General features: G+C 35.2%; 1 protein-coding gene across 3 annotated transcripts in view; it reads right to left on the reverse strand.

Annotated features, from left to right (window-relative positions):
- Positions 1-13,242, reverse strand: part of LOC122147649 (octapeptide-repeat protein T2-like) — a 195,122-nt gene that overhangs the window by 133,185 nt on the left and 48,695 nt on the right. For all 3 annotated transcript variants that reach the window (XM_042770794.1, XM_042770793.1, XM_042770795.1), the window contains exons 3-5: positions 7,822-7,851; positions 7,314-7,337; positions 5,194-5,217 (exon numbers count right to left, since the gene is read on the reverse strand). In XM_042770794.1, coding sequence (XP_042626728.1) covers positions 5,194-5,217; positions 7,314-7,337; positions 7,822-7,841 — 68 coding nt within the window. In that variant the 5' untranslated portion in view covers positions 7,842-7,851. The remainder of the gene's footprint in view (positions 1-5,193; positions 5,218-7,313; positions 7,338-7,821; positions 7,852-13,242) is intronic.

The raw sequence follows: 13,242 nt of genomic DNA on the forward strand, positions 1-13,242 counted from the left end.
ATTTCCACGACACTTACTAATCTTTTTTTCTTTTAATCTTTCTTTCATTCTTTCTTACTAATCTTTCTTTTTCTTTCTTTCTTTCTTTCTTTCTTTCTTTCTTCTTTTCGTTCGTTCGTTTCTTTCTTTCTAATCTTTTTTTCTTTATTTTTTTTCTAACTAATCTTTCTTTCTTTCTTTCTTTCTTTCCTTCTTTTTTTTTCTTTCTTTCTTTCTTTCTTTTCTTCTTTTTTTAATGCACTAATGCATGCTTGAGTTTATTCTTTCAAACGACTAATTGTTATTGATGCTTGATAATTTATCTTTTATTTTTTATTTTTTATTTATATATAATTTTTTATTTTTTATTTTTCTAATCATGTTCTTTCTAACTATATATCTTTCTTTCTTTCAACTAATCTATCAATCTAACTTTAAACTACTTTAAACTTCTTCAAACTTTCTGGTCAGGCTTTCTCAAGCCAACTTAAAGTTTGTCTCAACAAACTTTTTTTTTCTAGTTTTTTCTTCAACTTTCTATGTTATTTAACTCATTTTGAATGATTGCTTGTAAGCATCTAATTTGATTAATTCTAATTAATTCTAATGTTTTAAATTTAATTAGTAATATTGCTTGTAATCTGTTGCCACAATTTTATTGAGTAAATATAAAGTATCACTTTTTACAGCGCACACAATTTTATTGAGTAAATATAAAGTATCATAGTGTAAAATGGACATGCTCTGTCTAAAAGGGGGAAAAAATGGTGTAACATAAACCAGCGAACTGCAGAATACACACATTAATAATTTTATATATCATTTTATTATATATAAAAAAACACCACAGCCTGGGATTTAAACCTGTGTTGCTAAAATCACTAACTTGATAAACGAATCATTCATCTCACTTCGCAATAATAAAAATAACCATGTCATCAAGCAGATATAAATGTATGTTTATTATAGTGTTTAAATGCTGATCTTATTTTTATATATATCAATCCTGGATTGGCTAATTGGGAGGATTCCCGGTGGGCCAGTCTGTTTGTTGGCCGCAAGGGACAGTGTATTGTCATGCTACTGGCAGGGCCGTTGCTTGTAGGGTGAAAGGTGGTGACGATTATAGGGGCCCACGGCTGAGGCCAGCCTAAAAATATGCTTAGGACAGTTGACGGGCCACTGCTGCACATCATCACAAAAGCTTATCATTTACACGTTTTTAAGCCTTGCCAATTTAAACATTAAACAGAGTTTAAGGCATTTAAACACAACGAGGAAAAACTCGCCATGTCCGCTACACTTGCAGAGTGCCGCATTTCACGTACTGCAACACCAAACTAAGCTCTCCTTCGCATCTCCTGCACCTGAATGAACAAATCGTAGTTTAAATATGCAAAAAGAAAAAAGGTGTGAAAGAGCCCAATTCAGCACCTGCGTGTTGTGTTTTGTGCGCACAGGGCATATGCAGAGAGATGCGTCTCAAAGAGCTTGAACACTGGCTGCATTGTCTCTTAAAGTGACCACGCCTAATTTACTAGCTGCTGTCGGTGTCCTTAATCTTAATACAAGAAAATAAAAGAAAGAAAATCACTCACCGCTCTTGGATGAATTACTTTGTAGTTTAACAATAATTAATCCACAGTCAAACCAACAATTATTCAGACACCAGATACATTTTTGGATATATTTTTTTTACTAGTAGGGTGCAGGACACTATAGTTAATTTATGTAAATGAGTATAGCAAAGTAAAGTAAACTGTGACATATTATACCCAAAAATTCTTCATACAGTGGACTACCAGTAAAATTGATAAACATTATTCTGACACTTGACCTGACCATGTTTTGCTTAAGTGTTTTTTCTTGAATTACTAATGCAAACTTTTTATACCACAAACTGAACAAAATAAAGAATTGCTTGGTAATTGTTTGACAAAGTATTGACAGTTGTGTAAATAATGTCATACTAACAGTTGTCTGAATTTTTGGTATATTGTATTCAATATCATACCTTTCTATCAAAGTTATCTAACATTATCACGATGAATTTATTCTGACACAGTTTAACTCTTGTTTAATTCAGTTTAATTCTTGTCATATTTTATTACCATTTTATTACCTTTTTACCATTTTAAACTATAGCAAATAAACCGTGACAATGAGAGATATGTTGAAGGTGTCTGATTAAACTTTAGTTTGACTATATTTAATTTTACAGGAAAGACTATGCAGTGATATCGGTTTCTGTACCTGGACACCTATAAACTTGAAAAAAATGTCAACATTGTGTAAATAGCATAAATAAATAAATAGAACAACATACAAATTAAACAATTTCAAATGGACCACTGATACAAACAGCACTGGGGCCCCGCAAACCCCAGCTCCGGTCCTGGCTACTGTATTTTGAATCAATGCTGCCTGCACTCACAGCAGCCCCACTCATTTTATTTATTATTTTCTCGCAGCCCATATTATTATTTTCACCAGACCATAATAATAATAAATTCTCAATTAATAATTAATCATTCTTTTTGAGAAAATCATGTTATTTGTGAATGTAGACATTTGATGAAGGCTTTAAGACCAAGCAGAATCCTCCATCAGCTGCTCCCGCTTCACAGCGAGTGTGACTCGCGCTAACGGAGCCCAGGTTCACCTTCCGTGTTTTGATTTTACAAAATCAGTTTGAGTCGAATACAACTTATTGATCATGAGCCCAACATTTAGCAAGGCAGGAAAACATTCAGTCTACATGAAGGAAGACGTATTTCATTGTAAGTTAATGCTGTTAAATAGAGAGAGAAAAAAAACATATAAAAAAAGAAGTGTAGGCTACTCTTAAACTTGGACCTTATTATATTGAAGTACAAATCCAAACACCAGAAGCTACCTACACTCTCTAAGGCTACGTCTTCCGAACGTGTCTCATCCACACAGAAACATCATAAAAAATTAAATTTGCTTTCTGCGCATGCATAAAGACTCAAAAAATCTCACTGCAGATTATACACATGGAACAGACATGAAACGTTTTCATGCAGTTTTTCTGACAGGAAATTTTATATATTTTATTTACGAAAAGAACTCACCATTCACTCATGCTTCCAGGTCGCACACACTCACGATTGTACGTCTGATCTATAACGCAACTCACGATCACGAGTAAATTTGCTTTCATCTTTGCAGGACTGTGATATGAAGAGTGTACAAAGTAAACACAAAAAGATGTGTTTTCAAACGAAAACGTATTAGTGTGGACATGGCCTAAGTGTTCTTTCATTGAAAAGTATGCATTTTATTCATTATATATGGTTGAAATAATATTTTAGTTCAAAACTTTAAGTGCCATTGATTAAAAAAAATGCTTTATTGACTGACATTTCATAAACCTTCAGTTTTTTTATCCTAAATTCAAATTGAATCTCAATACTATTAAACTGAGTTTAAAATCTCAAGGAGTTTATAAGTTGAAACGGGTGAAAATGTCACAGTGCATGTTAAACAGCCTAAATGAACTTGTATCTTCTATAGTAACCAAAGACCTTGAATGCATGTTACCATGAAATTTACAATATAATTTGATTGATTTTAAATTTAACAATTCCTCTATAAAATTGGGACAGCAACCGTTATATCAAACATTTTTAAACTGTCCACAGACGAGCAACGTGGGAGGCAGTTTCGGTGCCAGAGCGCACAAAGTGAATGTGCATGCACAATTTTAAGGGGGGAGGAGGCTTTTTTGTTTCTTAAAGTAATTTTAAGATGCAATGAAAAAAAAAAAAAACGGGATAAACACAAACACGAAACTTGTAAATTAACAACATAGCCTAGATTAACCCACAGTAACAAATGTTAACCGATTAATTTGTTAACGTTATTATTTTCAATAAAACAGCACTAAGGCTTCCTGGAGGCTAAGTGAGGGCTGCCTGTGAAGGGCCAGTGCTAAGTGGCCAACGTTTTGCTAATGAGCAAATTCTTTGTAAATAAACTTCACTTGGGTTCACTACACTTGCCTACAGTTGGATTTATTGCTACAATAACCTATTAACATTTTTTTTTTTATTATTTGTATTTTTTTTTTTATTATTAATGGTTAATGTCTTCATATTAATTGCTTATCACTTTTTACCAATAGGTGGTGCTGTTACCAAATTGCTGTGGTGTGGTCAGTGTAAGATGACAATGTCAGTATGTCAAAGCATTGTAGAGATCCAGCCTCAGATGCAGTTTGGCATCATGCCAGCAAATTCGTATAAGCATTAAATGATAACCATTTTGTTAACTGACATAAAATCCATAACTTTTTGCCGACATGGTCCGGAGATTATCTGAGTCAAATTTTGTGAAAATCAAACCAACCGTCTAGGAGGAGTTCAAAAAAGTAGGCTTTCAAAGAAAATCAAAATGACGGACAGGATGTTCAGCTGATTATTGGAAATGTCATTATAATTATTGACCACAAGGTGGCAATGGCACAAAACGTTTTAAGTACCTTAAGGGCGTGGTGCCAAATACACATACCGAGTTTCATAACAATATGCCAATACGTTTGTAAAATACAGCATTTTACGACAAAATTCAAAATGGCCAATGTCCAAAATGGCTGACATGGGAAAGTTGGGTAATGTTTGACTCAGTATGTCGCACAAAATCTAAATAGCTGAGTTTTGTGATTTTTGGCCAAACTGTTCAAAAATTATAAGCAAAAATATCTATATTTTTCATATCTCCTGACCACTAGGTGGTGCTGGGCATTTTTCATATCTCCTGACCACTAGGTGGTGCTGTGCCTAAACTGTGCATGTAACCTCAAGACATGGTTGTCATAAACGCCAAGTTTGATCTGAATACAATATAAGCATTGAAATTTTGGTGAAAATCAACAAACTGTCTCTAGAATAAGTTTGAAAATGTAGGTTTTTCAAAAAATTGAAAATTATGAAAAATCTTGACCTTATCTTGAAATGTAAATCTTGGTGTACATTTGATTCGGGATTAGCAAATAAGGCAAAGGAAAAACATAATTTTAACTTCATGGTTCAAAAGTTATTAACATATGTTCAACTTTGAACTGTCTGTGGTGCTGGAGGAAGAATAAGAATAAGAATAAGAAGAAGAAGAAGAAGAAGAATATGAATGCCAGTAATTACAAGAGGTGCCTACACACCTTTGATGCTTGGTCTAATAATGTTAAATACTTACCATTTTTCCTCAGCCTCAGCACGACTGTAAGGAAAAACACAAAGTAAATGAGTTTTCACATTCTTCCTCTGCTGGTATATACTTGACTTTGTCCAATTTCACCATTTCAAAATGAAAAAAAAAAAAAAAATATATATATATATATATATATATATATATAATATATATATCTATTATACTATATTATATATATATATATATATATATATATATATATATATATATTGTAAGTGATTCATGGGTGAGTCATAACTAAAAGTGGACGAGACAAAAGACATAACACAACCAACATAATAGAGTTATGATTAAAGGGCTCGGGAAAGCACTTGTGAACATTATTAGTGTATTATTATTATTATTATTAAATATATTATATACAAATAGTTCAAATGGATTAATTTACAATACATTCCATTTAGAGTAGGCTACTGTTGTTTCTTCCTTTTTCTTAATTTCCTTTAAATCATTTAGTTATTTAATTAAAAAGTAATAAAAAAAAGTATTACTTAATAACTAGTTGTTAGTAAAAATAAAATGATTATCAGATACGTGTAATCCTCTTCTGTATGAGCAAGAAATTCACAGGGAAAGAGGTACGAGTCTTAACTCATTCACACTATTGCCAACTGTTTTCAATGGAAAATTACTAAAGCCTGCTCTAAAACGCATTAAATGTCGCTAGACAAGTGCTAATCAGCATATTCATGACATCATCATGATGTATTTGCATTTTTCCCAGCGTGAGTCCATTACATCTGTTTGCTTCTCTCCTACTCTGTGCTTACATACTGTATTCTAATACAGCCAAATTCTCAATGATGCTGCTGTCATTTACATGTTTTTCTGTTGTTAGACAATGGAACAAATATGAAATAGTGACTGAAACAAATATGAAAATATTTGTATTTATAGTGCCCCATTAAGACTACACGTTAACCAGCAGTCATTAACTGTATGTGCTGATGCACTGCATGGAAGTCTGATTCATAATCGAGATGTCATCTGACTAAATCACCATAGACATAAGCTGTGACAATAGCTTTGATTTCAGCTGTATTCACATGTAAAGTGATCACTCAGGTTAGAAGCATCAGAATACGTATTTTAGTTTAACATCTTCAACTGAATGTGCTGCTCTTCTCAGCCAATCACTGAACAGTAGATGCAGAGAGAGACACATGGCAGGAAAACAAGACCTCACAATCGTGGCAATACTGGCAATTCTCTGAAACTAGTTCAGATTTGTCCAAAACGCTGAAACTCAACAGTCAGATAAATGAACAGTCTTTTTCAGTGCATTATTGTGTTCATCAGCTTTAAATTTCTAAACTTGCAAACATATAAGTCACAAAGCTATGCGCAGGTATTTAAGAAAGAGGAGTTATTACTAAGCATATCGTATAAGAGCAGCAGCAGCAAGCGGTTTATCTAGTTATCTATGTGAAAATACAATGTCAAAGCGTAAAGTGAATTGGAGATTACCTATTTGCTCGAAACCTCCAATGCTTCCAATGTTTTCTAAGGGCATTTATATACATGTGCTCGTGGCGCACATGCAATGCAGACAGCTCAGAAGGGAGCATTCACTCATAAAGGGGCCACATCTTTTTCACTTGTTATATTTAGTGCAGTGACAGTGAAGAGTTTATTATGAAAAGTAGTGATAATTAATTACAAATTAGTTTTAAGAAAAATTGGTAAGAGGATATGACGATGATATCTATTGAATGACAAAATTCAATAAATACTGTAGTCACGGATTTGAATGACAAAAATAGTTTACAAACCTGTGGGAACGGACTGAAAAAGCCTGTGCACAGATTTTGAATTTGTGTGTACAGATTGAAAAACCGAAGGTAAAGTTTACAAAATCTGAGAGCATGGATTGGAAATTCCTGGGTACAGTTTATTAATCCGTGGGAACCGATGGAAAAGTTTAATAATTCAGTACAATTTATAAACTGATGGGACGAATTGCAAAACCATCGCCAAGGATTTTATTTGTATTTTTATTGTTTTCCTACAGGGGACTTCGCGGGCTCCGAATTATTCACCCAAACACAGAAGAACAGAGTCAGGAAAAAAAAAATAAAAATTAGCATGAAGGAACAAATACTCACATGGCTGGTTTAGAAAGGCTGCAGCTGTTGGAAAAACATGAAATATCAATAAATCATAATCTATAACAGGGTTCTTCATTCATAGTCGTAGTGAGTAACTTTCCTTCACAGACCAAAAACAACTAAAAGTGTGTATATTTCTTTATTTGCTGCTTCAGGGCTGAATATAAACACATGAACCACTGTCAAATCAGGTCATTCAAGCTTCAACCAGATACACTACACACTAACATAGCAGGCTGAAATCACACCCTTAGGTGTAATTTGCACACAGATGGTGCATCCGGCCAGGAATAAGTGTTCCTGTAACAGTAATTATCCTGCTTTGTCTCATTATTAATGTGTCTGTGTATGTGATCATATGTTAATGAGTAGGTAGAATGATACAGATTACAGTTAATACAAAATTGGGCTCCTACACAACAGTAAACTTCATTAAGTTATTCACTGGCCTATAAGCAAATGCACAGAGATGGATTTTGTACTGTATGTAATGCATAGAACTTACCAATCTTCGAAGATCCACATTGTGACAACACTGTAAAAACAAATAAATTAAAATATTTTTTTCTTCAAAGATGAATTCCAATGTAGATATTACTATTTACTACTATTTACATACTAAAGTAAAAATACATCATATGTGTCAGCCTCTTGAATTAGGTCGTGGATTTGGGGAACAGTGGTTATTTTGTATGCACTCCACTCTAAACGTGTTTTCAATATTTGATTTTGTTTATTAAATGCAATCGTTTTGTTTCAAAAGCATTTCGAAATTCAGTTCTTTATTTCCAACAAATGAAAAAACAAGCCAAAATAACAAAGTGGTCAAAAACCTGTGAGCTACCTTCATGATGCCCAAGCCCAGCCCAAGCTAAACGATACCCTACCCCACTCCTACTTTCCTATTCCCCGCCCCTACATGGTGATGCATACATCACTAAATCCCGACAGGTGGACAATACTCAAACAAAAAATTTATAAAAACAAATATAAATATACACACAATAATAATAATAATAATAATAAATCAACACAAAAAATGTAAGTCACTCACTATAAAAAAAACATTCTATATCTCCATTCCCCTCTCTCCTCATTTCTCCCATTCTCGCCCCTAATTCTTGTTTACAAGTAATTACAACAAATAGTTCAGTAGCCATACCAACACATGAACGTAAATATTCCATTACATTTAACATTGGTTCATTCAAGTCCATAAATTAAGTCATAACTCTAATGTCCAAAATTACTCATATAAACTTCCTAAAAATCTTAAAAAAATAATAATTATTATTATTTTTTTAGTCGTCCCTCGTTCACGTTTTAAAATAAAGGGTGATAGGGCTTTTCCAGTTGCTGCCCCCCGTTTTGGAATCAACTGCAACTACACACACAAAACACACACACACACACACACACACACACACACACACACACACATATATATATATATGTTTATCAGTATACATGGGTCAGTGTAAATGTAGAGTCAAAAGTTTAATTATTTAACCCTAAAATTCAGCATGATACTTCCATTAGCAGACATCGTTTGTTGATAGGCCTTTCTGGTTCACCTATTTGAGTCTTTAGGCACACTCAACAAACAAATCTTCTGGAATCAGCAAATGCTTCTGTGATCTGTCCTATGGGCCAAGAATTTATAGGTGCTGTTTGATCAACTACCAACACAAGATCTCCAAAAGTAAAGTTTCAGCAGGGTTTAATCCATTTCTGGCATTGCTGCATTATTGGGAGGATGTATTCTTTCACCCACCTTTGCCAAAACAAGTCTGCTAAATACTGAAAATGTCTCCAGCACCATCGAATGTACAAGTCTTCATTTTTAAAGAGATCAGATGGTAAAACTGTTTTTGCTTTGAATTGTATTAGTGATTGGGTTTCAATGTTTCAAGGTCTTCTGGAGCATCCGATGATGGAGCAATCATGCGGTCATTCATTATTGCTTCAATTTTGCATAAAACATGCAAAGCTTCATCGTCCAGTATTTGCTGTTTTACTACTGAGTAAAGCACTTTCTTGATTTGCTGGACTAAGCGCTCCCAAACACCACCATGATGGGCACCATGAGGTGGGTTGAAGTTCCATTTTATGCCGCTGTTGACAAGGGAAATCTGAATCATACTTTCATTTAACTCATAATCTGACTCAGATTCTCAGGGGCCTGTTGCCTTGTTTTCTGCTTGCTAGCTTTCTGATCACAAAGTTGGCTCTGCATTTTCATTTCTTTTACTTTTCATTTCAGAACTTCCAGATACTTACAAATCCATACTATTGCTCTTTTTAGATGGGTCCAGCCTGAGAAGTAATTTAAAAGTCGACTTGTTGGATTTTCCTTTTCATCAGTTTTAACAGCAACACAAGCACAGATCTTTTCTTTTACTTCTGGATCATTGTCCAGAATCAAGCATACTTTTTCCATTGTCTGAGTCCATTGAGATTGTGGCTTTAAGAGGAAGTCAGGCCCATTGATCCATAATTGAGGCCAAATAAACTCTTCAGGTTTCATGCCTCTTGAAGCTGCATCGGCAGAATTTAGTTTTGAGCAGATTTACTTCCACTGTGAAGGTTTTGAATGAGTGTGAATAATGGAAATTCTATTTGCTACTTAAGTTTTGAATCTGGTCGTTGTATTAGCTAAGTATTTCAATACTGTTGTGCTGTCTGACCAAAAGAAAGATTCATCCAGGTTAAACTACAACTCTGTCCTCAGGATCCTGCCTAAGCATACAGCTAGGACAGCTGCTGCTAATTCCAGTCTTGGAATGGTTGTTTATTTAAGTGGCGGTGCTTTGGCCTTGCCTATGGCAAATGCCACATTCACTTCTCCTTTGTCATGAGTCTGAGGTATGGCTCCACACCCATTCTCACATGCATCCGAAAAATTTGATACCGTATTTCTAAAATCTTTGCTTTTTCAAGCATCTGCTCATACTAAAAGAGTTCAAACAAATCAGCTCATCAAGCCATCTTTGCCACCTTAAAGGCAGTCCAGTGTAAAAATGTTTAGCACAAACATTTAGGACTTTCCTTTTTTTTCTGACACATTTTCTTCGAAAATGAAATTTAACCACCATGTCCCCAGCGGTCTGTGGAGACTCCTATGTCCACTGGTGCATCCCAACACACGACACTTATAATGCATCTTTGGCTCTGACATTGTATCTCCAGCAGCTAATGTCAGATTGCTGCTTCTCACTCAGGGCAGGGTCTATGCTAAAAAAAAACTTTCCATTTTCCAGCTTCACCTGGTCTTTTGGTACAATTTCGGCATACCCCTTTGCAATTACATTGTTCATAAATTCCTTGTTTCTAGCAAAGAATGACACATCTATTTTGAACCTTTTTAATAAGTGCTGTGCTTGTTGTTGCGCCATGCTCTTATTATTTGGCATTTTTACATTGGACTCACGAAAAGGCAATTTCAAAAGTAATTTGGACAATTTAAAGCCATAAATGCAGATGCTTTCTTTATACTGTTACTAAGTTGCTTCTTTGATTCCTTATACCTTTTTTCAGGATCCATGTGCAAGTATCTGCGTACCAGATTTTTGGGTTACCCCACTGCATATTGATCTAAATAATCGTGTCTATCTTGCATGCTGTTTGTCTTGTTTTCTATACTCTGTTCAAATGTGTCAATGAAGGACCTGAACTGCAGACAGAGGATCTTTGCCGAACACAGGAATTTCCCTCATTGGAAGAAGGAAGGTTTGCTGTTGCTTTACCAGCAAAGCAGTTATTTCTTTTTGTTTTTTCACAACATCTGCAAGAGCTGTATTGTCCAGAGTGGTTTAGACCCTATTATGTTTATGAGTTTTGAGTTTCAGCTATCCAAGTAGATTTACATTTGTTTGCTTGTTTGTCTTGTTTTGTTTGAACCTTTGGCGTTCTTGCAGGTGCAATATACTCAGTAGATGGATATGTACTGTTGGTGTCAGACTTTGAACTTCCTTGTTTTAGTGCTGCATGCTCCGCTTCAGCATTTAGAAAATCAGCAGATGCGCTCATTTGGCTTTTAGAAGAAATTCTAGATGACTTTCTAGATGCCCAACAGTACCTTCCAAGACCTCTTCATCTATCTTTTCTGGATTTTCACCCATCCACGTTACAATCCCATTCAAAAATTCCCAGAAAATATTTAATTTCGGCTCATACCAGTCTCCGTGGTCAGCTTCCTTTTCATCGTCACTCAACAATCTCTGAACAGATACTTGCAGTTCCATAAACTCTGCCAGTATAGTATTAGAAGTATCAACATGCTTAGCAACACTTTCTTTATCTTCGCCAGCTTCAATCAAAGCATTTATTTTCTTCTGCATTCTCATTAAAGCGCCAAGCTTTCCCCAGTGAGATGCGAGCAACTTATACAATTCATTTTCTTCCATAATCACTTTTTCAGCCACATCATCCATTTTTCATCAATCAAACATATACTTCCTTTCATCAAATCATGCTGGCACAAGAACTCAACAGAACTCAATGTTCCGAACATCATTGTTCCGTTTCCACATTACACAAGTGCATTGGCTCAGAGAATTTAAACCAATATTCCTCATGTACTGTAGTGCAAAACACATTCACACACCTGCATCAAAAAATGTGAAGCCACGGACAAATTTTGTACATCTGCAAATCAGTATATGAATTCTTGCAATGACAGTTGCATGCTTGTAGAATGTTTTCTCACAAATAATTTTATTTTTCTTGGATATTTTTCTAGCAAAAACACAAGTACACACAAGTTTTGCGCACTCTCCCTTTTGCACCACATTTCTATGTGATATATGGAGGAAAAGGGATTTGTGCATCTGTAGAGGCTACCAGGCACTGTCCAGAGATCAGAGAATTTTGGCCAATCAGAAAAGCTACACTGTAACCAATTTTTGTCATTTGAACAGTATTTTCTGACTGTTGGCCGGACTGCAGTCATAATAACATAAAATGGTGAGTAACTTATTAGTCGAAATAAACTTTAGTTAAACCAAGAAACATCATTTGTACGTTCCACTGCCTCTTTAATGCAAGTTAGCTAATCAGGCGGAGTCATTAGTAACTTTACTTTAACAGGGAACTAACATAAAATACTGAGGTAAAGTGAGTTGGGCATCACCATTGTTTATGTGGAGCTTTTAAACAGCATTTTTAAGTATTTCTGTTTTCTTTGTTCAAGTTTGTGGATCATATTGTCTACAACGTCAGGGCTGTATTTTGGAGCCATCATAAACTGTGATAACATCAACTGGTAAGTTAACGTCAGCCATAGTATACTACACTCTTAGAAAAAAAGGTTCTTTGGGGTTCTTTATAGAACCCTAGCGTTCTTTACTCTACTCCAAAGAACTCTTTATGCCAAAAAGGTTCTATATAAGGAGACCCTTTTTGCCATAATAGAGTTCTTTGGACTAAACCATGTTTTATGTATTTTATGCACAACGCCGCATTTCAGTTGCGCGCCTGTCGTGAGAGTGATCACAAATAAGCACACGAGCGCCATTGTTTAAACTTCAACGGTGCACTCAGAGCTTGGGAGAACGACGATTACAATGGTAAGTGAGAAAATTTCAGCTTCAATTACTTTTACCTTAACCCTAGTCATTTTTTAGTTAGCCTAACGTTACACATTTATTTCAAGAAGCTAAAAGGAGAAAGGTGGCCCATACTCAGAATTTGCGCTCTGCATTTAACCCATCCAAAGTGCACACACAGAGCAGTGAACACACACACACCATAAACACACTGGAGCAGTGGGCAGCCATTTATGCTGCGGTGCCTGGGGAGCAGTTGAGGGTTCGGTGCCTTGCTCAAGGGCACCTCAGTCGTGGTATTGCCGGCCCAAGACTCGAACCCACAACCTTAGGGTTAGGAGCCAAACTCTCTAAACACTAGGCCACGACTAACCCCTGGA

The sequence above is a fragment of the Cyprinus carpio genome, chromosome A15, assembly GCF_018340385.1.
Source record: "Cyprinus carpio isolate SPL01 chromosome A15, ASM1834038v1, whole genome shotgun sequence".
In the NCBI taxonomy this organism is placed as follows: Eukaryota; Metazoa; Chordata; class Actinopteri; order Cypriniformes; family Cyprinidae; genus Cyprinus; species Cyprinus carpio.